At 42.4% G+C, this 27355-nt stretch overlaps 1 protein-coding gene and 1 long non-coding RNA gene across 3 annotated transcripts; one reads left to right on the forward strand and one right to left on the reverse strand.

Annotated features, from left to right (window-relative positions):
• Positions 1-2172: 2172 nt before the first annotated feature.
• On the reverse strand, positions 2173-25629 carry LOC131709250 (activin receptor type-1-like). Of its 2 annotated transcripts, none has more exons than XM_059011565.1 (12): positions 24787-25629; positions 18410-18475; positions 16018-16191; positions 14834-14878; positions 14042-14263; positions 12695-12903; positions 10997-11096; positions 10084-10230; positions 9253-9528; positions 8754-8951; positions 4897-5027; positions 2173-4268 (listed from the first exon to the last, which is right to left on the reverse strand). In XM_059011565.1, exons 2-12 carry the CDS (start codon positions 18471-18473, stop codon positions 4134-4136), a joined length of 1701 nt encoding a protein of 566 aa, XP_058867548.1. In that variant the 5' UTR covers positions 18474-18475; positions 24787-25629; the 3' UTR covers positions 2173-4133. The 2 variants fall into 2 exon arrangements, with proteins under 2 accessions (XP_058867548.1, XP_058867549.1); XM_059011566.1 differs by lacking the exon at positions 24787-25629 and adding an exon at positions 22941-23167.
• On the forward strand, positions 25619-27265 carry LOC131709251 (uncharacterized). The gene is made up of 3 exons (XR_009311431.1): positions 25619-25819; positions 26927-26998; positions 27097-27265. It is a non-coding gene; the product is annotated as an uncharacterized LOC131709251 (long non-coding RNA).
• The last annotated feature ends 90 nt before the right edge of the window (positions 27266-27355 follow it).

The following is a 27355-nucleotide window of genomic DNA, read 5'->3' on the forward strand; positions in this document are numbered from 1 at the left end:
ACCATTGAACAGCTTTTCTATTTAACAGGACAGTGTCTTTGAAACGGAATACTCCACGCACGGTCAGTGAGTGCTGTGCTTATTTCATTCCTGTGGCTCATTGTAGGTTATTGACTATTGGTTGGCCATTTGTGGAATAATTGCTCTATAAACATTCATTGGGAATCCTCTATATAGGAACAGCTCAGGGCAGCTACAGAACACAGTGAAGGAAATCTGAACCGAGCTGAAGTTTATCCATGCATGAATAGCACAACAGACACGCAGTAGGGGCACGGCACTGCAGGGGTTAAGCAGCGCTACCTGGATTATATTAATAACCGCCGCAGGGCAGGTAGTTAATCAGCAGCCAGGCTCTTGTTTTGTGTCTGGGCTCGTCCCGTCGCTCACTCGCCTCCTCAGGGTATATTGTGGAATGTGGATTGTGTTTGCAGGTGTGACACGGAACTCTGTGTTTGAAATGAGACCCCCGCCATCCACCACTGTGTACGCAAGTGCAATATACTGACTTAGCGGTCAGCCCTGTATCTCCCTCCCTGTCCAGCACTGCCCTCGCTATCATGGCAGGAGATAGCATTCAATTCTCTACATAGCCCTGGTGCTCAAAATGCATCCCAGAGGTCCCAAATAGACCGTCCTTATTAAACAACAACCACAGATCCACATTGAAGGGGGTATAGCTGGCATAATCATCCCAACAGTCTTATCCACTTCTGTTCACTATATAGTATTGAGGATACAAATAAAAATGTGTTGTGTCGAGATCGCAAGGAACATGATGCAGTTTTCAAAGAAACCGATTTTATAGCAATCTTGAGTTGTTGATATCATTCTAAGAAAAAAAAAAATAACATGCAGTGTGTCTGCTGTCCAGCAGGGGGCTAGGACTAAAATACATAGGTGTAATGCTAACACAGTAAAGGAAGTTAATAATGGGAAACACATTGACTGTGCACATTTCTAATGGGAAACGTTTTCCTTGGTTTGTCCTTGCGTGTGGGTAAGTGTTGTTTCTCCGTCTTCTCAATTCTGACCCCTATAGACCCTGTGATGGGGTGCCCCGCGCCCCTCAGATGAGCAGGAATGTGTGATCTGCAGAGTCCCGTCTTTGATCAGTGCTGCTAAGGGAGGGCTCCCAAGTTAAACTTTACTCCTCAAGTTAATCATTGCGAGCCATTCTGCTAATACTGCTTCTTACGATGTGGAAAAATATGCAAACTAACCTGGTATGGCTTTCTAGAAATATTTATGTTCCTGTATAAATTAACCTCAATAAAATGTGGTTAAGTCTGAGACTCACACACTCACACTGACACTGAGCAGTGAGTGTGACACACTGATACTGATATGAATGGGTAAGCACAAGGGAGCAGGGTGCAGAGCAGGGTACAGCACAGGGGAGCAGAGTGCAGAGCAGGGTACAGCACGGGGAGCAGGGTACTGCACAGGGGGAACAGAGTCACAGATTTACATACACTGGAGGGGGGGATCATTGGCAACTCTAAATTATAAAATAATTTATAAATAATCTTACTAGCTGCTGTCAGTCAATAGGGGAAGCATCTGGTTGGAAAGAAATCGAAGAGGTCGGATCCTCCAGGTGAGCAAGGAAGTGCAGCACGACCCATATACCTGGTCTGCAATCAGAGAAGTATAAAAGGAGCCTCAGACATTGACTGGAGATCCTGCTCCACTGGCTCAGGTGTGCAGGTTTTGATGCGGTTTCCCTCTGAAGAATGCGACGGGCTTGGCTCGCTATCTGCTCATGCTCATCTCTAGAGGCCTTGATTGAATTCGACTTATGCATCAAGTGTTTATTTAATTGCTCTTAATTGCCATTAGTCCACATCTTAAAAAAACATGTATTTATTTATTTGGTTATTTGTTTAACCAGATTTACGCATTGAGACCTCATTTACAAGGGAGAGGCTCAGGGCTGAATGGCAGCAGGCAGGGGGTCTCTCTCTCTCTCTTGAAATTCTGTTTAATTCATTATGAATAAAACTCTGATCAGAATAGTATTGCAGATTAGAAAAAATCTCGAAAAAGTAGTATCTGGCGCCCTCTAGTGTTGATAGCATGTAATGTAATTTACACACTGAGCAGGCCAAAATGATTTAAAATGGCTAATGAAAGGAAGTTCTGTGTTTTTAATTGGAAATAATCACTGAGTACATCTTGTGGTTTTATTAAGCAAGCATACAGTAGCAGAGACATGTAATAACAAGTTACAGGGATAGTTTACAAAAACAATGCTATGAACAGTAATGCACTTTAGTAATACAACATCAAGTCTTAGTGTAAAAAAATACTTTTTATTTTGGTCCATTAGTAGTTAAGTGATACTATACTCACATACAAGCAGTTCAAAGTTCTAAACTTATGTCCAGTCTACCTGGCTGCACCCAAAAGAACTACCCATTTAAAAATGGTTCGTTCCACAATCTATATTAGACATCTTACTCACGGAGCGCACCATTTCTTTAAATGGAAGGGCTCTTTTCTCTCCTGTGGATATGCTAGTGGTTCAGATGGAAAACACCCTTAAAACAAATTAAATATGTTTAGAAAGTGCAGTAGAAAAATTAGGAGTTAAAAAGGCTTTTTACTTAACAGGAGTAACACAAATAAAACACGTATCAAATGAAATGTTTAATGGAGCCGGAACCAGTCAGCCCGACGGTGTTAGTACATTGTCATGTTGCAGTAAAACATACAGCATACAGCAGTGTGCAAATGTATTAGAGCTCCTCAAGATTCATCATTGATATCCTTTATATACCGACCTGCATGAAAACCTCTGAGTGAGAGAATTTCAATTTCCTCTCAGTAATCAGTGATATAGATAAGCACTCGCGTGAAAATGTTAGTCCACTCTGTGTTTTAATCAGGCATCTTAAACAACTTCTAAAAAGTCTCATGCATTTTATCACGTGTGGCTATGTGTTCATTTTATCTTACTGTTTTAAATGACTTGCATGTGTCGCCTGTTAAAGTCATCAATTAAATTAGACAATCACTGATTTGCTTTTTTTGAAAATGTTCGAAGATTTTCAGTCCCAGTGGTTTGACTTCATATGCACAGCAAACCAAAGCTATAGAAGCAATGGGGTGTTCTAATACAGAAGCAATGGGGTGCTCTGATACAGAAGCAATGGGGTGTTCTAATATAGAAGCAATGGGGTGTTCTAATACAGAAGCAATGGGGTGTTCGGATACAGAAGCAATGGGGTGTTCGGATACAGAAGCAATGGGGTGTTCTAATACAGAAGCTATGGGGTGTTCTAATACAGAAGCAATGGGGTGTTCTAATGCAGAAGAAATGGGGTGCTCTGATACAGAAGCAATGGGGTGTTCTAATACAGAAGCAATGGGGTGTTCTAATACAGAAGCAATGGGGTGTTCTAATACAGAAGCAATGGGGTGTTCTAATACGGAAGCAATGGAGTGCTCTGATACAGAAGCAATGGGGTGTTGTGATAAAGGTGCACACTGCTGTAGGTCTGGATATTCAATTCCCAATTCCAGGCACAGAGAGGAGTGCAAATAGCAGACAGCCACTTCTGAAAGATTTGCCATTAATATCTCCTTGATATCCATCTGGTAAGCTAGCAGATCGCCTGCTTCATTCCTCTGTTGTATCTTGAATGTTAATTCTTTTGCTTTTCCAAACCGGTCCCATTAAGGCCACTGTAGCTGAAATGAATTGTCCCAGTCTTGAACCTGTCAGCTTTGTTGGCTGTTATACTTCAAATGACCACCAGGTGGAAGCACCACCACGGCTGATGGTTAAAGCTACATAACTCCTGATGCTACGTCTTGTCCTGTGTTGAAGGATTCAGTTCTGTTGATGTTTATTAGACTGTGTGGACTGGAGGGCTGTGTAGCTCAGAGCTGTGGGAGAAAGGGGGTAGGGGATAGGGGATAGGGCGTAGGAGATAGGGGATAGGGGGTGAAGGAGGTCTTTCCTTTAGCTCTTGTTGTGTGTTGAGCTTCGGAAGTGTTTGAAAACAAAGTCTCTTCCCATCCACTGAGATTTTAAATACGTAAAATATTATTATTATATATATACATATATAAATATACAGTATATATTTTGATATATAATTTGTATGAATGATGGGTTGTATAGTTTAATAGTCTTGTTTCAGCTTGTCCTCAGAGTTGTCCAGCTTGGACAGGGTCTTTTTGATCCGCAGGGAGGTCAGTCTGGCTGAAGGGCTGGCGTACCAGCACTCCTTCATGATCTTGGCAATTGTGGACAACGTCTGGGAGAAGAAAAAGCAACGAGCACCAGACTTTACTGGATCTGCTTAACTAGAGCTGAATCACCTTCTAAAGTGAATCTCAGACAGCATCTCGCTGTGAATTTCAACAGGAAACCAATGAATACACTACACTTAACTGCACTACACTGCACTAAAATACTGTGTATTATGCTACACTAAAGTCTATCACACTACACTAAACTAAACTAAACTACACTGTACTACACCATATTAAACTGGATTACATTAAGTTAAACTATACTTACGCAATCATTTGTTTTAAAGTAGTATGAGAAGGTAAGCATTGCGAATTGTAATAAATATCAGAATTTGTTTTCTTCCAAGTTCACTGCACTTAATGCTGTTACACATCATTACTTCATAGAAAAATACCTCAGCACGGTTCCAGTTCATACACTACAGAAATCAAGAGCTATAGTGTGTCAGGACATAGACTACAACAATATAACAGCCTCAAATTCCTTTCTAGACTGAATGACTGAAGCATTAAACTGTACTGCAGTTTTGTCAAGCTCAGCTTGTCTGCCTGATATATTTTCTTTCCTACACTGCCCTCTAGAGGTGGTTTGTGAATCTGGCCTGGTTCTTCAGTGTATTGAATCCTTACCGGGTCGGAGTAGTATCTGTTGGGGATGTTGGGTCTCTGCTGGTCGGTGCACACCACTTTCTTCATGTCCTCGAAGCTGGGGTCTGTAGGGACCACGTCAAAAAACGGGGGGCGGTACTCCTCAACGATCCCTGCACACCAAGCAGAGACGAGAAGCATAAGATTTCTACTCTGAGAACCGTGCTCCTTCACCCCTTTCCATTTTTTCAGAAGCAGTTTCTTTAGTAACATGGTTCAGCTTATTTTATTTATAGTGGACAGAAGACATTGACAAGTGATCCCCAAGAGCCAGTAAACAGAATTGCTGTGTGATATGTTTTGCAAGTTTGAGAAATAAAACCCTGAATGTGATGCTGATGTTTCACACGTTACACTTGGAGAGGTTGTTGCAGAGTGATCATGACAGACTGCAGCCTTTAAAAAAACAAAAGCAAAGATTTCCTCTTTTATATTCTGTTTTTAAAATGTCTTATTCTATTCTATTCTATAAAAAATTCAATGATGTTTTTTCTTGTTACTATTGTTATGTACGTTTTGTAATCGATCATAAATTATATTTTGGAAACATTTTAATAAAAATAATTCAGGTGAAGATGCAATGTGTTTGCCTAAAACAGCAGCAACTCCCCCTTCAAAGCAGCCGCAGCATCAGTCTCAGTATCCCACGCTATCACCCACAGCGACGTGCTCAGCGTGCAACACAGGGAACTCTGGCTTCTTTTCCACTTCTCATCTGCATGTTTCTATAAACAATCCCAGAGGCTGAGGAATCTTCCTCTGCACTATTTACACCAAGACGCCCTCATAAAAACACTCTGAGATAAGATTAGACTCTAGCTGCAGGAACCACAGAAGAGAGAGAAAGCGCTGCAGTAAAGGACGGCCCTTTGAAACACTATCTGGAGGGCCTGAGCGCGGGACCGACCGCTGTGCCAGTCTAATGCACAACCACTGCTGGCCTCTCCTGTATGCTTCTAAGCGTCAGATGGTGACCTCTAAACCCTCAACCTGATCAGAGGTAGCCACCGTACACTTCTAAACATTCCATAAGTCATTAAATCTAAATAAAAAGCTGATGTTAATGCACTGAATCTGTTTATATACCTGCAGAAGCTGTTTAAACGTTTCTAATTCTTTGTCATTGACATTCTGGATACAGGACTTGCAGTCTCAGTTGCTGTTGGTTCCAGTGGGGACATGACTTTTAATTAGGAATATCAACACCCTGACCTCAGGCTGTGTTAAACATTCATTGACCGCAGAATCGCCTTGGTGTCCTGTTCAGACCCTCACGTAGCTACTCAGTGAAACACGCTATCCTCGCACGCTGCTAGACTAAAGCTCTTCCGTTTGGATTTATTTTGAGATGAGAAATGCCAGAATCTAAGGAAAGATAGTCGTCTTTTTATAATAATGTTTTCTCAGTATATATTATATTACTAAGTATGGTGATATGTACTGTGCATGCATAGGGTTACCAGATTTCCAGAATGAAAAACCGGGACATTAATATCTTCAATAATAAGCTGTAGCAACCTGGATCTCTCCTGATAACACTAACTCCTGCTGCCCTGTCCTCTCTCTACGTCCTGTCCCATACTCCGCGTCTCACTGGACGGGGAGGGGGGACTGGTCTTCTCCTCTCTCCCTCCTTACTCTATTCTGTCTCCTCCGACCTCTCCTCACTCTCTGTTAACACCTTTGAATTTCATGCCGTCCAACTAACCTCTCCCTGTACTGTACCGTCCCCCTGGACCTCTCGCTCACTTTCTCAATGAACTCGACTATCTCCTCTCCTCCCTCCCCTCTCTGTCTACCCCAACTGTCCTGTTAGGTGATGTCAATATCCATCTCTCCAACCCCACCCCTCCTTCACTCATTCAACTTTTCTCTCTCCATCCCCTCTTACCCACAAAGCTGACCGTCAACTGGACTTCACCTTCTCCAGGGCCTGCTGCCCCTCCACCCTCTCTGTCACCCCTCTGGACCTCTCTGATCACTATTTCATCTCTTTTTCTCTGTCTCTCCCCTCTCTCCCTGCTCCTCCTACCCCCACTGTCACCCCCTGCCGAAACCTCCGCTCTCTCTCCCCCTCTGTCCTTGCTTCCACTGCTCTCTCTCACCTCCCTCCTATCGACTCCTTCTCCCAACTCTCTGTAGACTCTGCTACCTTCACCCTCACCTCCTCCCTCGACTCCCTCTGTCCCCTCACCTCCCCTCCACCTGCTCGCCCCTCCCCTCCCCAACCTCTGTGCTCCGCTCAGCAAAAACCAAACTGCGCTCTGCTGAAAGAAATGGAAGAGAACCAAACTCCCTGCTGCCCTAGACCTCTACCACTCTCTCCTCTCCTCCTTCTCCTCTACTCTCTCCTCTGCTAAACACTCCTCTTTCCAAATTATTATCCAATCCTCCACTAACAACCCCTGGAAACTATTCTCTACCTCCTCAAACCTCCCCCCTCCTCCTCCCTCCTCTATCGACTTTGCCTCTTTCTTCTCCTCTGATATCCGCAAACTCTTTAACACCTCTCCCGCTCCAACCCCAACACCCTCTGTCTCCCCTACTAACTCACCCTCCTTCTCCTCCTTCTCTCCCCTCTCAGACTCTGACCTCTCCGAAAGGGCCACAAACCCACCACGTGCTCCCTGGACCCCCTTCTGACTCACCTCTTTCAAGCTGCTGCTCCTTCTCTACTCCCCTTCATCTCCTCCCTTTTACACCTCTCTACTCTCTGGCCTCTTTCCTCTGCCTTCAAACAAGCCTCTATGCAAACTTTCATGAGGGTAAAATCTGCTCCTCTGTGGAGACCAGCCTTTAGAGAGCAGTGTTTCCTGGCCTAGCAGGGGCCTTCTTGAACACAGCCTGGGAGTCTGTGTATCAGTGAAGCCTGTAAACTCTGAGTGAGGAATCAGGGCCAGACATTCCTGTCAGCGGCTCCCTCTCTCTCCCTCTCTTGTGTTTCGAGTGCCTGGAGCAAAACATGATTAACGCCTCCTTGATTAACGCTTATTATAAACACTCTAATCTGGTGTCAACACCAGGCTCCGGGATAAACCAACCCAATCAGGAGTTTATTTGTGAAAATGCTGATTCCCCCCCTCGAGGAGACAGCCAGACACACAGATAGGGTGAGCCGCTGGACTGCATCCAGACTGCACAATGAGAACAGAGACCAGGCCTGCGAGTGGAGCTCTGTGCAGTAAAATATTCCCTTTGGTGTACAGTGACGTGTCTATTTACACTATAGCTTGCTGTTTACTACACAATACAATACAATGTATCCCACAGCGTTGTACAGAGTTACAAAACAAGAGAGCTCATATATACAATACAATCTGCAACCAATTATATAAAAGCACATTAAAAAAGGATGTTTTCAATTTAGATTTAAAAGAATCTACTGTTTCAACCTGCCTAATGCCAACCGGAATAGAGTGCCACACACAAGGAGCACAGCAGCTAAAAACTCCGACTCCAGCTGATTTAAGACGATTTTTTGGAATAATTGAAATTTTCGGATCTCAATGAACGAATAGGAATTAGTAGTTCTTGGAGATAGGATGGCCCTAATCCATGAAGGACCTTATAAATGATAGTGTCAATTTTCAGATCAATTAGATAGCACTGGAGTGATATGTTTCAATATTTCAAATGCAATTTTCTGGACAGTAATGTATTAAGGTATAAGGCATAAGTTTATTACACCCATGGTTTTTTTAGTTTTTGTGATAGTATTTACAATACCATAAAAATGAGTAAAAATAGCAGGGACTATTTTGTAAGGCAAACACTTCTTAAAGGAAATTATTCCTGGGAGAATGGGGGTATCAGCCCTGTTGTGGCTGCTGTGATGGTACCGTTGATGACAGTTCTGCGAGTGATCTCCCACAGCACCAGCCCCAGGGCCCACACGTCCGTCTGCTTGTAGGACTCGAAGCAGTCCGTGCGGATGCTCTCCTCCAGCACTTCCGGGGCCATGTACCTCTTGGTGCCCACGCGGAGATTATTCCCAATGTCCAGGCTGTCACTAGTCTGGCAATGCATCACAGCCAGGCCTGCGGAGAGAGCATCATGCAGTCTCTTTATACTGGCCAATGGGTTACATCAGTGATTACTAGTAATTCTCGTACAGTCACACAAAAATAAATACGTCTCACTCCTCTTTACTAAAAAGCTACAACATAGACCCCGCTTTAGCAGTTTTCTGCTCATTAAGCACATTGCACGTTTAAATTGCTGCTGTCTGTTGCTGGTCATCCTGTAAACGAATGGGTTTATTGCTGGTCTCAGAATGAATGACTCTGTAAATAAAGGAAGGTGTTATGGATGGCAGGGTTTCCCTGCCTGGTTCTTTACCCAGGTCTGCGAGGCAGCACTGCCGGTTCCTCTTCACCAGGATGTTCCTGCTCTTCAGGTCGCGGTGGGCGATGGCTGCCTTGCCCTGGGTGCTGAATATCTCTGTGTGCAGGTGGACCAGGCCGCAGGCGATGGACAGGCAGAAGCGCAGGCAGCCCTGGGAGTCCAGGGTGTTGAGCTGCAGGTAGTCGTAGAGCGAGCCGTGCTCGTAGAAATGGGTGATGAGCCACAGCTGTGTGCTGGAGTTCTTGGAGGTCATGTCCGACGCGATGAAGCCTGCCAAACACAGCGGGGTTATCACTAATCCTGGAGTTTCCCATAGCACCAGGGTTATTTCAATCTTAAAAATAAGAATGTGCTGCCCCAAAGAAGCTGGTCTGAGCCCCATAATCATCACAAATGAAACAAAGTCCACTGCTGCTGTATTACAAGAAATGGAGACCCTTAAGAGTCCACTTTACTGTGAGTTTAATAAGACACACCCGAGCTTGTTACAGACTGTGGCTAATCAAGCTTGTATTAAAACCTGGAATGGGTGAAACTGCTATGCAACAGGAGTCTTACTTCCATCCCTGAAATACAAACAGAAACTTCTATGACAAACGTTTTGACCAGAAGTCTTTTTCAGTGGCTTCGAATGTAGTCTTGTCAATGTTTCTTTTAATATTTTCAAATCAGTACACTTGAGTTTCTTATAGTTTATATCTGATGCTTTTGCTTCGGGTATCAACCTTACATCAAATGGCATCGAGTAACAAGGCGTTATATTTAAATACAGGAATCTGAGTACCAGACAGCCGTTCCTGTGGCTGGCTGCACAGCCGCACTCACCCAGGATGTTGTCGTGTCTCAGCTGAACTGTGTTGTAGATCTCAGTCTCTCTGAACCAGGACTGCTCATCTCTCGAGGAGAAGATCTTCACAGCCACATTCTCCCCCATCCACACCCCCCTCCACACCTCACCGTACCGCCCTTTACCTGTGTGCAGAACAGGGAGACAAATACACAGTCCTCAGGGTGCTGTAGACACTAAAGTAGGGCTGCGGTTTTTTACTGCAAAAAATGGCTTATTTCACGATCTAAAAATAGTATTTCAAGTTACTTCACGATTAAACTTAATATTAATTAAAACAGAAAAAATTGCGTTGTATCATTTTCTCTAGAGTTATTATATACCACGTTTCTAAATATTTTAATCCTCACCTGAAAAACAGTGAATGCTACATTGTAGAATATTTCATTTTTTATGTACACCTTTTAAAGATATTCTATTTTCACCGTCAATGAATTATCAAACCAAATAAAAACATAGATGAATGTAAAAATAACAACAGACACGTGAAATGTCCCGGACAGAGCGATCTTTAGCTGAAATATTTCTGATCTCTGATACAGCTGGTGTCTTTTTCGTTGAAGACATTTTAAAGAAATCGCGCAGCTCTACGCAGTGTGTTCAGTCATTTACCAGGTTCCTAAATGCAGTGTAACAGGCAGTGCATCAATAAGGCAAATGTTTGCTGTAGTTATTTTTAACTGATAAAAAATATGTATGTTTACACTATTCTGTCAGAAATGGAACTACATATTTTTCGAGGGACAATAAGATACTAGCTATTAGATCGATGATTTGGTCTGGTATTGGAAGCACCTAAAATATGCTTGATGTTATGTGATTTGAACTGTTTCCTGCCAGTGCCACCGCTTTGCTTAATGGATTATAAACATCCAAGGGAGACAGACTCACCCACACACTCCATGAGAGAAATCTGTCTGGCCACTGTCCTCTGGACTAGGTATGGGAGTCCAGATCCACTACCGGAGGTGCAGAACTCATCAAATATATCCTGCAGCACAGAGACAAAGCCATGGTCTGATTAGCAAGAAATTCATCTTTTACTTCACTCCCTCCCATCCAGCATAAGAGGATTGCTAACAAAAGTAATAGGTATTATAAGTCACATCCCCACTGAAACCTATTAGTAGCAACTACAATTTTGCTGCGAGTTTGGATCTTGCACTCAGAATATCAATGACACAGCATGCTTATAAGTGCACGCTGGCTACCTCTAATCAAGTTTAGGGTGAACTTTCTCTAGTACTATTTGTATGACAGACCTGACACAGCAAAGAGCTTAAGAGAAATGCACTCTCAACATACATTATAGGTACTATGATTTGAAACATTGTATCATTATTTTATGCATTTTAGCACTTGTATGCTAATAATGAGTGGGATTACTTTTGCAATTGTACAGTATTTGTTTGTCTCCTTGTGAGCCGGGACAGGCTTGCTTGTGATGATGGGGGGGCTCGGGCAGGCTTGCTTGTGATGATGGGGGGCCGGGACAGGCTTGCTTGTTATGATGGGGGGGCTCGGGCAGGCTTGCTTGTGATGATGGGGGGCTGGGACAGGCTTGCTTGTGATGATGGGGGGCTGGGACAGGCTTGCTTGTGATGATGGGGGGGCTGGGACAGGCTTGCTTGTGATTACAGGGGGGGCTGGGACAGGCTTGCTTGTGTTAATGGTGGAGCTGGGACAGGCTTGCTTGTGATGATGGGGGGGCTGGGACAGGCTTGCTTGTGATGATGGGGGGGCTGGGACAGGCTTGCTTGTGATGATGGGGGGGCTGGGACAGGCTTGCTTTTGATGATGGGGGGGCTGGGACAGGCTTGCTTGTGATGATGGTGGAGCTGGGACAGGCTTGCTTGTGATTACAGGGGGGCTGGGACAGGCTTGCTTGTGATGATGGGGGGGCTGGGACAGGCTTGCTTGTGATTACAGGGGGGCTGGGACAGGCTTGCTTGTGATGATGGGGGGGCTGGGACAGGCTTGCTTGTGATTACAGGGGGGGCTGGGACAGGCTTGCTTGTGTTAATGGTGGAGCTGGGACAGGCTTGCTTGTGATGATGGGGGGGCTGGGACAGGCTTGCTTGTGATGGCGGGGGGGGCTGGGACAGGCTTGCTTGTGATGATGGGGGGCTGGGACAGGCTTGCTTGTGATTACGAGGGGGCTGGGACAGGCTTGCTTGTGATTACGAGGGGGCTGGGACAGGCTTGCTTGTGATTACGAGGGGGCTGGGACAGGCTTGCTTGTGATGATGGGGGGCTGGGACAGGCTTGCTTGTGATGATGGTGGAGCTGGGACAGGCTTGCTTGTGATTACGAGGGGGCTGGGACAGGCTTGCTTGTGATTACGAGGGGGCTGGGACAGGCTTGCTTGTGATGATGGGGGGCTGGGACAGGCTTGCTTGTGATGATGGGGGGGCTGGAACATGCTTGCTTGTGGTGATGGTGGAGCTGGGACAGGCTTGCTTGTGATGACGGGGGGGCTGGGACAGTTTGTGATGACGGGGACGGGGGGACGGGGGGATGTCCTGCACTTGATAAGGTAATACTCCTACACCTTTGACCCTGATTCAATAGTAAATCAGTGACAGGTACCCCACAAGTGCTGTCTCCAAGGCTGGGGGTCCGAAGCATGTTGACGTTTCCGTACTCTTCCTGTTTGACGATGACCTGCCGGCGGCGCTGGGAGCTCATCCACCAGAAAAGCAGTATAACCAGTGGCACCAGTACAATGAGAACCAGCACTGGGATCACAGTGAAGAGAACCAGCTGCTCCACAGTGTCACCTGGTGGTTGCGGGGTGGCTGTGGACACACGGTTAAGTAACAGTTATCTCTCTTTGAAAAGGCTCTCAGGATTACGGTGGAGTCATCATTGAAAGCATCTCACCAGTGTGGTGAGGCAATTAAAAAGGGAAATAGAATATTAGGCTATATTGCAAAAAGCATGGAATACAAGTCTAGAGAGGAGATGCTAAGATTATACAAGATCCAGAATACTGTGTGCAGTTTTGGTCACCTCACAACAAGAAATACATCATTGTACTCGAGATGGTACAGAGAAGGGCAACTAGGCTGATCCCAGGACATGAGCTATGAAGAGTGAGTTGGTGAGTCTGTCTCCCTTGGAAGTTTCTAATCCATTAAGCAAAGTGGTGGCTCTGGCAGGGAACTTAACCTTAGTTCAAATCATAAGAACAGAAGAACATAAGAAAGTTTACAAACGAGAGGAGGCCATTCGGCCCATCTTGCTCGTTTGGTTGTTAGTAGCTTATTGATCCCAGAATCTCATCAAGCAGCTTCTTGAAGGATATAGGGTGTCAGCTTCAACAACATTATGTCAGCTTCAACAACATAAATCACGTAACATCAAGCAAGGTATTCCAATACCAGGGAAAGAGGGGACTTGATTGAAGTCTATAAAATATAATGGTCTAGATAAACTGAACCCAAGACACTACTTCAAATGCAGCACAGAGAGAACAAGAAGGTTATGTTATGTGCAAATTTATCAGAACACTGTTGCTTCTGTAGTTCTGCATATGAAATCAAAACTGCACAGTTCAGATGTATGTGCTGCAGCTAATGGAAGTGCAAAAAAGATTAATGGAATTATTTTGTCAGCTACAATTACTTTAAGAGCCACTCAGAATAATTGCAAATGTCATAGAATAAAAATCGGACGTTGTGCAGCAGTGTACAAATTCAATAGAACACCCCATTGCTTCTGTAGTTTTGATTTGTTGTGCACATGAAATCAAACCACTGGAACTGAAAATCTTGGAAAACTGTCAAAACGGGCAAATTAGTGATTGTGCTCTAATACATTTGCACACTGCTGTATGTTCTTAGGATTAACTGTGCACAGAAATAAAGGCATTAAGCAATGCGGACGGTCAGAAGGATTGATTGTGCACACAGGTAAGACTGAAGCAATGCTTACTGTGCAGGGGGACAGTCAGGTTGGTGTTACAGAAGGTTCCTTCACAGCACTTCTCTCTCTGGGGTGGCTGGCGACAGCGTTCCATGATGTGTGTGGTGTAGCAGCCTTTCACAGTGTACCCCTCGGCAGACACAACAACGAAGCACCTGTGACCCCAACATCTACCGTCTTCACAGCCCTCGGACCCCTCGCACACACACTCCCATCGACCCTTGTCGGATTCTGAAAACCAAGGAAAACAATACGACTGTACACTGGGGCTAATCAAGCACATAGTAAAACCTGGAATGGGTGAACTCTGCTATGCAGTAGGAGTCTTATTTCCATCCCTGTACTTTATGTGTGCGCCCCACCTTGTATGTCAGTAACACACCACTACAAATCTGACGTCAATAAAAACAGATTTAATCAGTACTTAAAATTGTAGAGATTTTTGAAAATTTCTGCTGCGTGTCTGAAAGCGCAGAGCTCCTTGGGAGTTGTATTTCCCAAGTGTGTCTGATTCTAATCTGTTTAATATTTACTGTATATACTGTCGGACTACGATACCCAGAATGCAACCCCCCCCGCCAAACACATTTCTCTGGGTACAGGAACATTTTTTTTTCATTTCAACACTGGATATAACAGATCCCTAAGACCACAGTGTGTAAACAAGTACAAATGAAACCTCCCTTCTAAGACCATTCTTAATGTGGCTTTCATAAGCCTTATGACTGTACATAGAGCAGTTGAAACATTTCTCAAAGGATTTTTTATCAAGACTTTATTTATCTATGATTTTCTTCTTACCATTTACATTTTCCTCAGAATCATCGGGAGTGGGCTTGGGCTTCACTGGAATAAAACAACACAATTTCAATAGCAAACAGACCTGCTTGCAATCCTCAACAGAAGAACTCAATAACATGGTTCCTGTGTACAGATGTCATCCAGTTTATAGCAGTTCTAACCATATTTATTTCATACTAGTTCCTAAGTACAGGATCCATTGTGTCTGGGGGAGGGGTTTGCCACTATTGCAGCAGTGTGGAGTAGTGGTTAGGACTCTGGACTCTTGACCAGAGGGTCATGGGTTCAATCCCTGCTGGGGGACACTGCTGCTGTACCCTTGAGCAAGGTACTTTACCTAGATTGCTCCAGTAAAAACCCAACTGTATAAATGGGTAACTGTATGTAAAAAAATAATGTGATATCTTGTAACAATTGTAAGTCGCCCTGGATAAGGGCGTCTGCTAAGAAATAAATAATAATAATAATAATAATAATAATAATAATAATAATAATAATTTGTGGTCGGCAGGTATTAAATAAATCCACTCATTAATGTGTTGGTTTCAAAACAAGAAACACTGTCCTTCCCTCACCTTTACAATCGAGTACCAATCAATGGCAATTTAGTATTTTAAAAAGCTGTCAAACTGTCAATTAAAATATGTTGAAAAACTAGCAAATGCAACTGTCACATAATTTGACCTTTCTTTAAACCTAACTGGAGGAAGCAGGGATTTGTGTTTCTTTGTCAAGTTCAATCAGAGATTACACTTTGCCCAGGACTACAATCCCATAATTCACTGCAGAGATTACGCATTTCTAAGTGAACTAAAAAATGATTTAATATCACAAGGGTTAAAAATATCAATGAAATGTAGGTAGTTTAATCATGACAGGTTCTATATTAAAAACACTGTGAGTTTGCTATTGATTGAAACTCAATGATTTCAACTCATAGCAGAGAAAATGGGTAAGCTTAAAAAAGTTATTTCATTTTTTTAAAGATCCGTTTCTGCTACTACCAATGAAAAAAAAAACAGTGAACCAATTAGCAAAAAGTCCTTTCAGCCCAGTATCCAAGTCATGCAAAAAGGAATAGAAATAATGATATTTAATAATAAATACAGAAAAAAAAATCTGAAAGCTGCTGCAATAAATGTACCTTTATAACCCAGAGAAAGGGTCCGACTGGAATCACTTACCAGGGGATAGCAAGGTTGTGTTTGAATTGCACATCTCTGTATGACAGCAAGCAAAGCCCGCTTGACAAGCGTTTTTCAGACAGCCTTTCACAACCGTGTCTGGAAGTTTAGCAGTATAGCACAAGTCCCCCAAGCAAATGGACCCCTTTACTGAATCTTCGCATTGAATGCGTTCTTGCAAAAGAAAACAGAAAACCACAAATTCCAGATCAAATGGGATCCTTCGCCTGTATTCTGTAGTATATGCATGATGCATCTCCCTGTTGCAATGTAAGGTCCGTTCACACCAAGAGTTTTGTTGAGCCATTTAGGAGAAAATGAGCAATGAAAATAAATGACTTCAACAGGGGCTGGGACCAGGGGAGTAAATATTAGACAGTGCAGTACGCTGGGGTACACTGCATTGTGTAAAAGAGTTTCAAGTAATAAAGTCTAAGGATTAATGAATCCTTTTTTTTACAGGTTTACAGTCAGACGGTCTGTGTTCTACAGTCGATCAGCAGCTACACAATTTTCTAAATAATTATACAGACTTAACTTTCAACACTGAAGACGCAGGGTAAAGGAAGTCTGATCTACAGACAAACCCCTCGAAACAGACCAATCAAATGTATAATGTATGCTAAACATTTATAACATATTCCCACTGATATTTTATACATTTTCTTCTGTAAAAGATGCAGAAAACTTTATTAATTAATTATCACAAGATAGCATTTCTATTACAGTGCTTAGTGCTGAATGACACAATAAAATTCTGCACTTTGTTAGGAAATGTTGCGTCCAGTGACAGCGTTATAGATTGATTGACACCTCTGGATTGAAAGCAGCTTGACTGCATCAAAATACACCGGACACCAACGCTCTGACGCGACACGTTTGTGTGAAAAGACCTTTAGATTCACAAATCATTAATCCAAGATTATAACATTTGTCAATTCAAATTACATGCTGAAAGCGATTAACCCGGATCATTAGAGTAAAACTGTCCTACATCACAGGAAGCCATTAGGAGGAACAATTTATTCCTTTATTAATCTATAGAGTTGTATTTGAAAAGGATAATCTTGGGTAACACTCCCTTACATTGGAGGACTGGGGTTACACATTAAGTACCAAATACATGTTTCTTTGAAAACAAGCTGTATTTATGTCATTTGATACATTCTAAATAGATATAATCCTTTATTTTGGCTACAAGCTGCTGCATCCTGAAGGACAGTCAAGTTAGTCGTGCCCGTATTCAGAGTAGTGGAATTTCATGCTGGCTATGAAGCTCAACGCATAGAAAATTGAGTTTTATCATCACTGTGGGGAGGAAGACACCAAGAAATGTGTCATTTTTAGGCTTCAGTTTCTCATTTTATATTGAGGCGTCATAAAAGGATCTGAAGGGCTGTATTTGCAGTTACATTTAGACTTCACTTTTGCGGTTAACAAAATTAGTTATCATAACGATATAAAGAGAAAATTAAAATAACAGGTAGATTTAAACATGTTCCAAAAAATGTACAAAGTAGCCTGTCCTCCAATGAGGATAATAATGGGTTAATGGCACCAGTGCCAATCAGAGGTGGAGACCTCCAATGCTGAAGGGCAGGCAGCGGGATGTGTAAAGAGGAAGAGAAGCATGTGGGGCTCATACATGCTGACTCAATGAGGCTCTGCTTGGGAACCACCAGCCAGCATGAGCCCGCCAGCCAGTCACCGGACAGGAAGCCAACAGGAAGCTTTCCAACTGTGAACACTGAGGCCCACACATTCCCCTTACAGTAAAAATAGTCATCAGTATAATAACAATTATGATAATGATAATAATAGTATTAATATATAATCTTAGCAGGACAGAATGGATTCAGATAAAAAAGTTTTTTTTTTTCATAGGCTTTCTGTACCGTTAGAAAGCTGAAGCGAGATTTGTTTGCTGAAAGCCTGTGTTTGCATGCTTGTTTGTTGTTGTTTTTTTTCTGTTTCGGGTTAACACAGAATCAAACTGTCAGATTACTTTGGCATGCCCTGTTTCTGGAACGCTGTTTTATAAATTGCCAAATGCTGTATTCCAGTGGTTTGTTTTGCAATCATTTTCACTGATGTTCTTTGTAACAGTATACGTGCTGTACCGTACTTTGGTGTTTTAGACACACCGATGTACCTGACATTGTTCCTTTATAATGCCCCGACGTTAATAAAGCTAGTATAATGACTCTTAAATACTTTCACATATTCAATGGACCCCTGGAAGCAATTAAATCCGATATACAGGTTCTGCTGTACAAGAATGTGTTTAAGCTTTAACAGCTGCCCAGTGTGCGTGGGTCTGTTGACTAAATGCATGCGATTGTGCATTCGAACATGTGCACAAGAATGAGACTTGTACTTGGGCTGAGCCTACCTGTTAGAACACATGGAAGAACCAGGGTGGCAAAAAACACAATGCAGCTTAAACCAGTGGACATCTCTGTAAGAAAAAACAAGAGAGAAAGAATATCATTACACTGAAACCACCAATCTCACTGAACCCAGGTTAAATACGAGAGAGGCTTTTGCAGGGATGGGAATAAGACTCCCATTGCACAGCAGTTTGACCCATTCCTGGTTTTACTTTTAATAAGACACACCAGAGCTAGTTATTTACATCATAATAAACCCATTAAAAGACAATTACAATAGACAGAAACATATGGTTCAAACTTCATCAGCAGCACACAGAGATCAAAGAACAGAATAAATAATCTCTTTGTTCATGTGGACTGAAGGAGACGCATTGGCAGGAGGTTCTAAGCAATTCCCCAAATCTTTAAAACCACAGAAAGAAAGATATGATGGACCTATGATGGAAACAGTTCCACATATTCGGGAGTTGATATGCAAATTCTCCTGCACCTGTTTGAACACTTGGAGCAGCCAAATTAACAGAATCCTGAGAGAGAGTGAGCCAGTGCTAGTCCTTTCTACCAGAGCACTCAAACAAGGAGGTAACAAACCTTTAAAAACCTTAAACACAAACTAACTTACTAACTTCCACACTCTAACTGTGTGAAATTTAAAACCCAGAAGAAAATGTACAACGAGCCTCTGCCAAGGACAGCGAAGGCCTGTCTTTAGCTGCTGCATCCACGCCAGGAAGCTTGAAACAATAGTACCACATTTAGCTGTGAAATGGTTAGGGAGACAGTCTGGGCTAATGCTTCAGTAATAGGGAAGGGGGCAGTGTGGTCCGGAGCTGATAGAGGCAGAGTGGCAAGTCTAGGAGGTTGTCATCCAGTGGAGGTACTGTACATTAACAGCGTGGGCTAGTGGTTTCAGCTGAGGGAGCAGTGTACTGTAGCACTGTGGCTCAGTGATTTGAGCTGAGGAACTGGGAAGCAGTGTGGTCTTGAGGTTCGTTTATACAAGTGATTTTTTTTTCGTTGAGCGGCTGGGGGACGGAATGGCCTAGCGTGCAGAGACAGTGAGAGAGAGGTTTGGCTGTCTGGGTGCCAAGCGCCGGTGCTGTGTACGCCCCCGTCCTGGGAGTCCAGTGAATGTTCTTTCTTGTGGAGACAATGGCCCTGGGTTCCGGATGGGTCCAGGCTGTCTCCAAGCTGGGGAGATCCTGGCTACTAATTGCAACTCTCCAGCCTGCGTCTCTCTCTTTCTTTTCCTTGTTGTCCAAACATTTTATAACATAAATATTGCTGTCTGTGCTTCCTGCCATTGAGAGCGAACACACCCATCGCTGTAGCAATTGGAACAGGAAAATCCAGATTGTTTAGATCTTGGTCGAAAAGTCACGCAACCTCAAGTAACGACAAGAGATATGCTGTTATGCGCAGTAGGCAGCCAGAAAGATTAACTGGCATGCAATCAACTTCAAAAACGCTCAATTAAAAATGATAATACAAACTGTGGCTTATCATGGTATAGGTTGATTCAGTCTGTAATAGTTTATCAAAGACTACTGACTGTCTCTATGTTCAATGTTAAACACAGATCCGATTCGATCTCTCTCAATTCCTTATTGCCCAAGGGACAAGCTATTGTTGCTTTTTTTCCAGCATTTTTTTTTTCTTCCTGCCATTATATTATACACGCTCAATGTCAAAGTTCAGGGTTCAAACGGGGGTGAAGTTATAGGGTGTAAGGTTATTAAAATGCCTCTGAAATGTCAACTGTAACTAAATAGTTCCTTTAAATATCAAACGCCACTAAAGGAAGTTTGTTAATGTAAGAAGTGAAACACATTTGACTTTCGTTTGGAATATTGTTTCACTATATAGCCCAAGACTGCACACTAGAACTGAGGAGCCACTTGTGGCTTGGAGCGTGGTTTCAGGAGACTAGGTTTCAGGCCCCTGCATGGCACACCAGGGGAGACTTGGGGTTTGATACAGAAAAGTTACCTCAAACTCGGTTTCCCAGTTTCCTGGAACCAGGTTTCAAGTTCCCTCAGCTAAACATGCTCTGGAAAACATACACTGCAAAATCTGAAGCCAGCTGTTTTTTTTTTAAGCTACAAGGTTCCACAAACATTGTTTGACTTTACACAAAACCACAAAGTTATTTATAGCCAATGAGAACCGAGATCTGTCAGTGTCTTTTGTTTCGTTTTGAGATTGACCAGAAGACAGTAGTCAAGGCGGACAAAAACAATGTTGAGGAACGCGTGGACTTAATGTACAGCTCTGGACAAAGGTTTTGCATCACCCTGTAGAATGAACACATTTTGCTTCATGAAGTCGAATGAAACTTGCTGAATAATGTAACGTTAACATATTGAATTACACACCGCTTTGACAAAAATAGAAAAATGTGACATTTCGAAATCGAACACGAAATACTGTACTAGACATGGTAAACAATGGCTTATTTCACAGTTAAAAATAGGTATTTATGATTAAACATAATATTTATTAAAGCAGAAAAAATAGCATTGCCAAATTTAAAATGGATCATTTTCTCTAGAGTTATTACACAACAAATATTCCTAAATATTGAAATACTTACCTGAAAAACATTAAATGCTAAATTGTAGAATATTTCAATTTTTTACGTCCACCTTAAAGACATTTTCACCATCAGTGAATTATCAAACAAAATAAAAACATAAACTGAAAAACATTAAATGCTAAATTGTAGAATATTTCAATTTTTTACGTCCACCTTAAAGACATTTTCACCATCAGTGAATTATCAAACAAAATAAAAACATAAATAAATGTAAAAAAAGATATAACAACAGGCACGTGAAATGTCCCCTTCTTGTACAGAGCGATCTTTAGCAGAAATATTTCTGCTCTTTGATGCAGTTGCTGTCTTTTTTTGTTGAACACATTATAAAGAAATCCTGGAGCTCTCTCTATGCAGAGTGTGTTCAATTGCTTACTGGAAGCAAACTAAACCGTTCCTAAATGCAGGTTCCTAAATGCAGTGCAAAAGGTGCAAACGTTTGCTGTATTTATTTTTAAGTGATAAAATGTGTATATCGATCCTATTCTTTCAGAAATAGCAGTTTTCACAGGGAACTATATATTACATGGCAGTCTGTACATTTCACAAAAAATCATGACTTTCTGATAACTGAAAAAATGACATCCTTAATTATATTATATTATATTATATATGATGTTGTTTTCAGTTGTAGCTAAAGGCTTTCGTGAATATTCTACTACAAATTGTATTTGCTTTTGAATAATAAAAGTATTTTAAATGAATCATTAAATTATTATCTGCCCAACATTAGGTAATATTAGTAATGACAGCTGATGGTTTTTAGTACAGGGATGGAAATAAGACTCCTATTGCAAAGCAGTTTCACCCGTTCCAGGTTTTCAGACGAGCTTGATTAGCCACAGTGTGTATTGGTAACAAGCTCAGATGTGTCTCATTAAACTCATAGCAAAACCAGGACTGTTAAAACTTTGTATTACTTACAGTTGTCTTTCCATACAATTTCATATCACTGGCAAACAGGTGTGATTAATTGACCGCGTAGATCAGATTATTAATTGATCAATAGATATATAATATGTTGTTTCATAACTTCGATTTAATTGATCACTTCACTGTATGCGTATGCAATATAAAGAAAGATATTTAGCTCTATACACCAAGATAAATACAGTAAGGGATGGAAATAAGACTCCCATTGCATAGCAGTTTGATCCATTCCTGGTTTTACTATGAGTTTAATAAGACACACCTGAGCTTGTTGTATAAACGATGTGGCTAATCCAGCTTGCATTCAAACCTGGAATGGGTGAAACCGCTACGCAATAGGAGTCGTATTACCATCCCTTTAAATTACCATAAACATACTGTGCTTTGATTTTATTTGAGGTTCATAAACTGACTAAAATATTTTACTACAATACGCTTTACAAAAAAACGTTTGTTGGTTTTTACCAACTGTTATATGGATAGCAAACTTCTGAAAAGCAGTTTGCAAAAAGTATTTTTAAAACGTTTTTTTTTTACTCTGTGTTGTGCGTGGTTAAAAATCTACATCCCACGCTTCCTGTCTGACTTCAGGATGCAATGCATGACATGATTCCTTTTTCAGGCCTGGGAGCACGCAGTGGTGGACCAGACTGCAGATCAGCACAGTTTTAAAAGCTGTCCTGTTATTTCTACAAAGGGAACAGAGAAGGGAAATGACAGCGGCTTCCAGGTTGGCAAGCGAAGCCCCGGCTCCTGTTTGGAGATTATCAGCACTTCAGATCAGGCAGCCTGGGCAGGCCTTGCCACATAGACTAAACAACGAGCGTCTCTCAAAAACAACGGCTCCCTCTCTCTCAGACTGCAAGATTCCAGGCAGTTTATCTCATCCCTTTAGACCACTTTCTTTTTTTTAGTTAAATTTGCACGATATGATAACGTGTTGTTTCTCTTTTGCTCATACCACATTTTTATTACATGCAAAACACTTTTAGAATAATTCCGACCTTATGAAAATGTACGAGCGAGAGGTGGTCACTCGGCCCATAAGTGTGCATCCAATTCAGGCACCTGCTTGATTTCAAAACGTTGTCAAGTCGGGTCTTAAAGGATGCCAATAATTCAGCAGCAGCAACGTGGCGAGGTAACCAATTCCATCCCCTCACCCCTCTCTGCCCTCTGTCCTAAGTCTGTCTCCACTTAGAACTGTGAAACCATGTCCCCTGGTCCTCGTTCCTGGGCTGGGCTTTTATCCTTTTATGATTTGAAAGACTTAAAGACTGATGAAGGACTCCCATAATAGTTAGAATTAGCTTACAGGGGGCTCCCGAGTGGCGCATCCAGTAAAGGCACTCCGCGTGGAGTGCAGGATGCGCCCTATAGCCTGGAGGTGGCCGGTTCGAGTCCAGGCTATTCCACTGCTGCCCGTGGACAGGAGCTCCCAGGGGGCGGCACACAATTGGCTGAGCGCCGCCCAGAGGGGAGGGCTTAGGTCAGCCAGGGTGACCTCGGCTCACCGCGCACCAGTGACCCCTGTAGTCTTGCCTGGGGGCTTGCCTGTAAGCTGCCCAGAGCGGCGTTGTCCTCCGACGCTGTAGCTCTGAGGTGGCTGCATGGCGGGCCTGCAGAGTGAAAAGAAGCAGACGGCACACCTTTCGGAGGATGCGTGTGTCCGTCTTCATCTCTCCCACGTTACCACTAAAAACATAAGACAGCTGAAAACATACACACTGTGCCACCATGCTTTATAAGTCATGTGACAGCTGCACTGCAATGCATTTACATGGAAACCTTCTTCTTGATGTGTTTTTGTCCCCACAGAGCTTATTAAGAGGTATGACTAATAGATGTGAGTCACTTCATGACACGGTTGTCCCCATATACCATTAGCCTGTATTCTGGCTGGGACATTTCAATGTGATGATAATTCAAAGGATCGAAGCTCAGCATTGTAAAGTGTAGTGTGGGATGATTGAGTGTTTGGCCCAGGATCTTGCTTTCTGGAGCGATAGGAGCCGCCCTCGTTTGAGGTGCGACCTCACACGTTGGTCACAGGTCACCAAGGCAGGGTGATGGAGAAGGGAGATACAGTTGCAAAGGAAGCAGTGGGGAGGTGGAGGAAAAGGCTTGCAGAACAAGTATTGGAAGGTGAGCCTGGACTATATAGATTAGGCAACCAATAGGATTAGTGTAGCGAGCTGAGCCCCGCCCCTAGAACTACGCAGGTTCTATTAAGTGAAGGGGGCATTAACAGAAGTTATATTTCACAGGTTTAACTTTAAATGGAAATAAGACAAAAACACAGCAATCTGAAACGTATTGAGAGTAAACGGTTGATTTATTTTAGAGCATTTTACAGTAGCAGGGATGCTCTCTGGATTCTGAGGCAATCCAGGCTGATTCCACAGTGCTGTAAAACGCTCAAAACATCCGTCTATTTAAACTGATCAAATCAAGTCAAGTACCGTCAAGACTAACATCTCAGTTCACTGGTGAAGGCACCAGAGGAAACGTTTTTCTACTTGACTTTCTTCCAAGTTTTTTAGACTATAAAACAGTTTATTTTTAGTACTTAAAAACTACAAGCTCCAAAACAGTGCTCTTTTGATCAGGGGTCAAGAATCTCATTTGGGTGGACAGCAAAGTTCTCACAAAAAAAAAACAACAACCTTTTTTTTACAGTAAATACATGACCAATGTTACATAGCTTTATCAAAATGAAGTGTTAGCCATATTATAAATTCAACCAGATAATAACTTAATAATAGGATGATACGATAGTAACGCCTTTACACGCTTGTCTTTGAACAATGCTGCAGGTCAACCCTCTCTGCATACAACAATGCTGCTTACCTGTCGCGTTCAGGGAAGCGGTGTTGTCAAACAAAACAGCCTGATGCTCCTTTCCCGTTCATTCAAAACACGAGGCGACGTCACTTACGCGAGAGAAGCAAAAAAGAAAAATGTCAACGGTTTTAAAAAATATCCTGTTATAATATTCTGCCATAATAACAATACGCCGTTTAGCGTACTACGCAGAGTGAGTGCCGAGTAGTTAACTTTCCTGAGTCGGGTCACACAAAACCAGTAGGCTACTACATGTCTCTCTTTTTAGTTTTTGTTGTTGTTTTTTTTTTTAATACGCAGTAAATAAAGAAATAACTATATGCGAAATATGCCAGCAAGCAAAATTAGACTGAAATCTCGACGTGTTGAAAAAAAAAAAAAGTGTTTTATTAAATTGACCCAGCTTCTTTTCCACCATAAATTGTGGAAACATTACAATAATTATTAAAAAATTAAAAATAAAAAAATCCTAAAAAACTCCTGAAACTGTCTTCAACTCGACGGATGGTAATGCGTTATGTAACGCCGCTGTTATTACGGAGTAAAACAAGTCTGAAGGTAACTGAGCAAGTACAAGGCTCTTGGAAACGGCTCAGTTAAAACCGAACCAAATCTGCGCTGCGTATCCCAAGCCTTTGGTGATGGCACGGGCTTCATATACTGTCAGCGTAGATCGCAATCAAAAACGAAACTAACTTTTGTTCTTAATTTTTTTTTTTTCTTCCAGTTTATAAAATGGTCCCACCCCTCATTGTCTACAGCGAGTCCCGGTACGCTGAATCTGCTCCCAGTCGTTTTCCTGTCTGTGCGTGCTTGCTTGCTGAGATTTTTTTTTTCTTTATTTTTTTTTGCTGGCAGCTTTACTCTGAGAACGAGGGAGCGATCCGAAATGCGTGTTCTGTCTGTGTTTCGTATTGGCTGTGCTTCTTCCTGTCGGTTCGCTTTACTCTGCTATACTCTCCCGCTAATGGCACGTTTCCTATGGAAAACCTCTGACAGCGTTCTGGTTATAAAGGGACCACCCGGAACAGTTAGTCATGTTTGTATCTATAACTGTACTTTTACAGCTTTTATTTTAGTATTATTACACTGACTATACCTTTAGGAAACTTTTACAAGGGTTAGTTTACCATGCCTATATGTGCTTTACAATGCTTACCTATGCTTTACCATGCTTTCAATGTGCTATATTTGCTGTGCTTTTATTATGGGAAACTTTTATAAGGGTTAGTTTACCATGGCTTGTTTTTTAATATGCTTTACCATCCCTCTCTGTGCTTTACAATGCTTCCCTATGCTTTACCACCCCTCTCTGTGCTTTACAATGCTTCCCTATGCTTTACCAGACCTCTCTGTGCTTTACAATGCTTCCCTATGCTTTACCAGACCTCTCTGTGCTTTACAATGCTCCCCTATGCTTTACCAGACCTCTCAGTGCTTTACAATGCTTCCCTATGCTTTACCAGACCTCTCTGTGCTTTACAATGCTCCCCTATGCTTTACCAGACCTCTCTGTGCTTTACAATGCTTCCCTATGCTTTACCAGACCTCTCAGTGCTTTACAATGCTTCCCTGTGCTTTACCAGACCTCTCTGTGCTTTACAATGCTTCATCATACCTCTGTGCTTTACAATGCTTCCCTATGCTTTACCACACCTCTCTGTGCTTTACAATGCTCCCCTATGCTTTACCAGACCTCTCTGTGCTTTACAATGCTCCCCTATGCTTTACCAGACCTCTCTGTGCTTTACAATGCTTCCCTATGCTTTATCAGACCTCTCTGTGCTTTACAATGCTTCCCTATGCTTTACCAGACCTCTCTGTGCTTTACAATGCTTCCCTATGCTTTACCAGACCTCTCAGTGCTTTACAATGCTTCCCTGTGCTTTACCAGACCTCTCTGTGCTTTACAATGCTTCCCTATGCTTTACCATACCTCTCTGTGCTTTACAATGCTTCCCTATGCTTTACCAGACCTCTCTGTGCTTTACAATGCTTCCCTATGCTTTACCAGACCTCTCTGTGCTTTACAATGCTTCCCTATGCTTTACCGTGCTTTCACCGTGCTTTATTGCAAATAAAAAGGTACACGTGCCCCAGCAGCGTCAGTGTGTGCTCTTTTCTCACTGGTGTATTACTCTTCTAGGGTGGAGGTCAGATATACCTCAGTAAGAAAATACATCACAGAACATCACTGTTTTCTTGTTTACATTTAAAGGTACAGTACAGTGCATCTACGATTCAATTTTCAATTGCTTTGCTCATGAGCTAATTTTGCATTTTGGCATTATTCCTCTGAAATTCTATTTTCTAAAGGCGTTTTTAACAGAGCAGCTGGGCGTTTGGCTTCTTTGCATCTCGTTATACTTCTGCACCTGTTGCTGACACATTGTTTTCAACCCTGTAAAAGGAGCAGGTGAGTATTTTTAGCTTCACTATGTGACACCTTCTTTATGGTGGAGCAAACTATAAAACAGGATTCTCAATGTAAATCACTCTGGACTGCCCGTAACTGCTTTCTGTTCCATTGATAAATCACAAACTGCATGTTTTAAATGCATGCATATAGTTTCAC

The sequence above is a fragment of the Acipenser ruthenus genome, chromosome 42 (assembly GCF_902713425.1).
Source record: "Acipenser ruthenus chromosome 42, fAciRut3.2 maternal haplotype, whole genome shotgun sequence".
Classification (NCBI taxonomy): Eukaryota; Metazoa; Chordata; class Actinopteri; order Acipenseriformes; family Acipenseridae; genus Acipenser; species Acipenser ruthenus.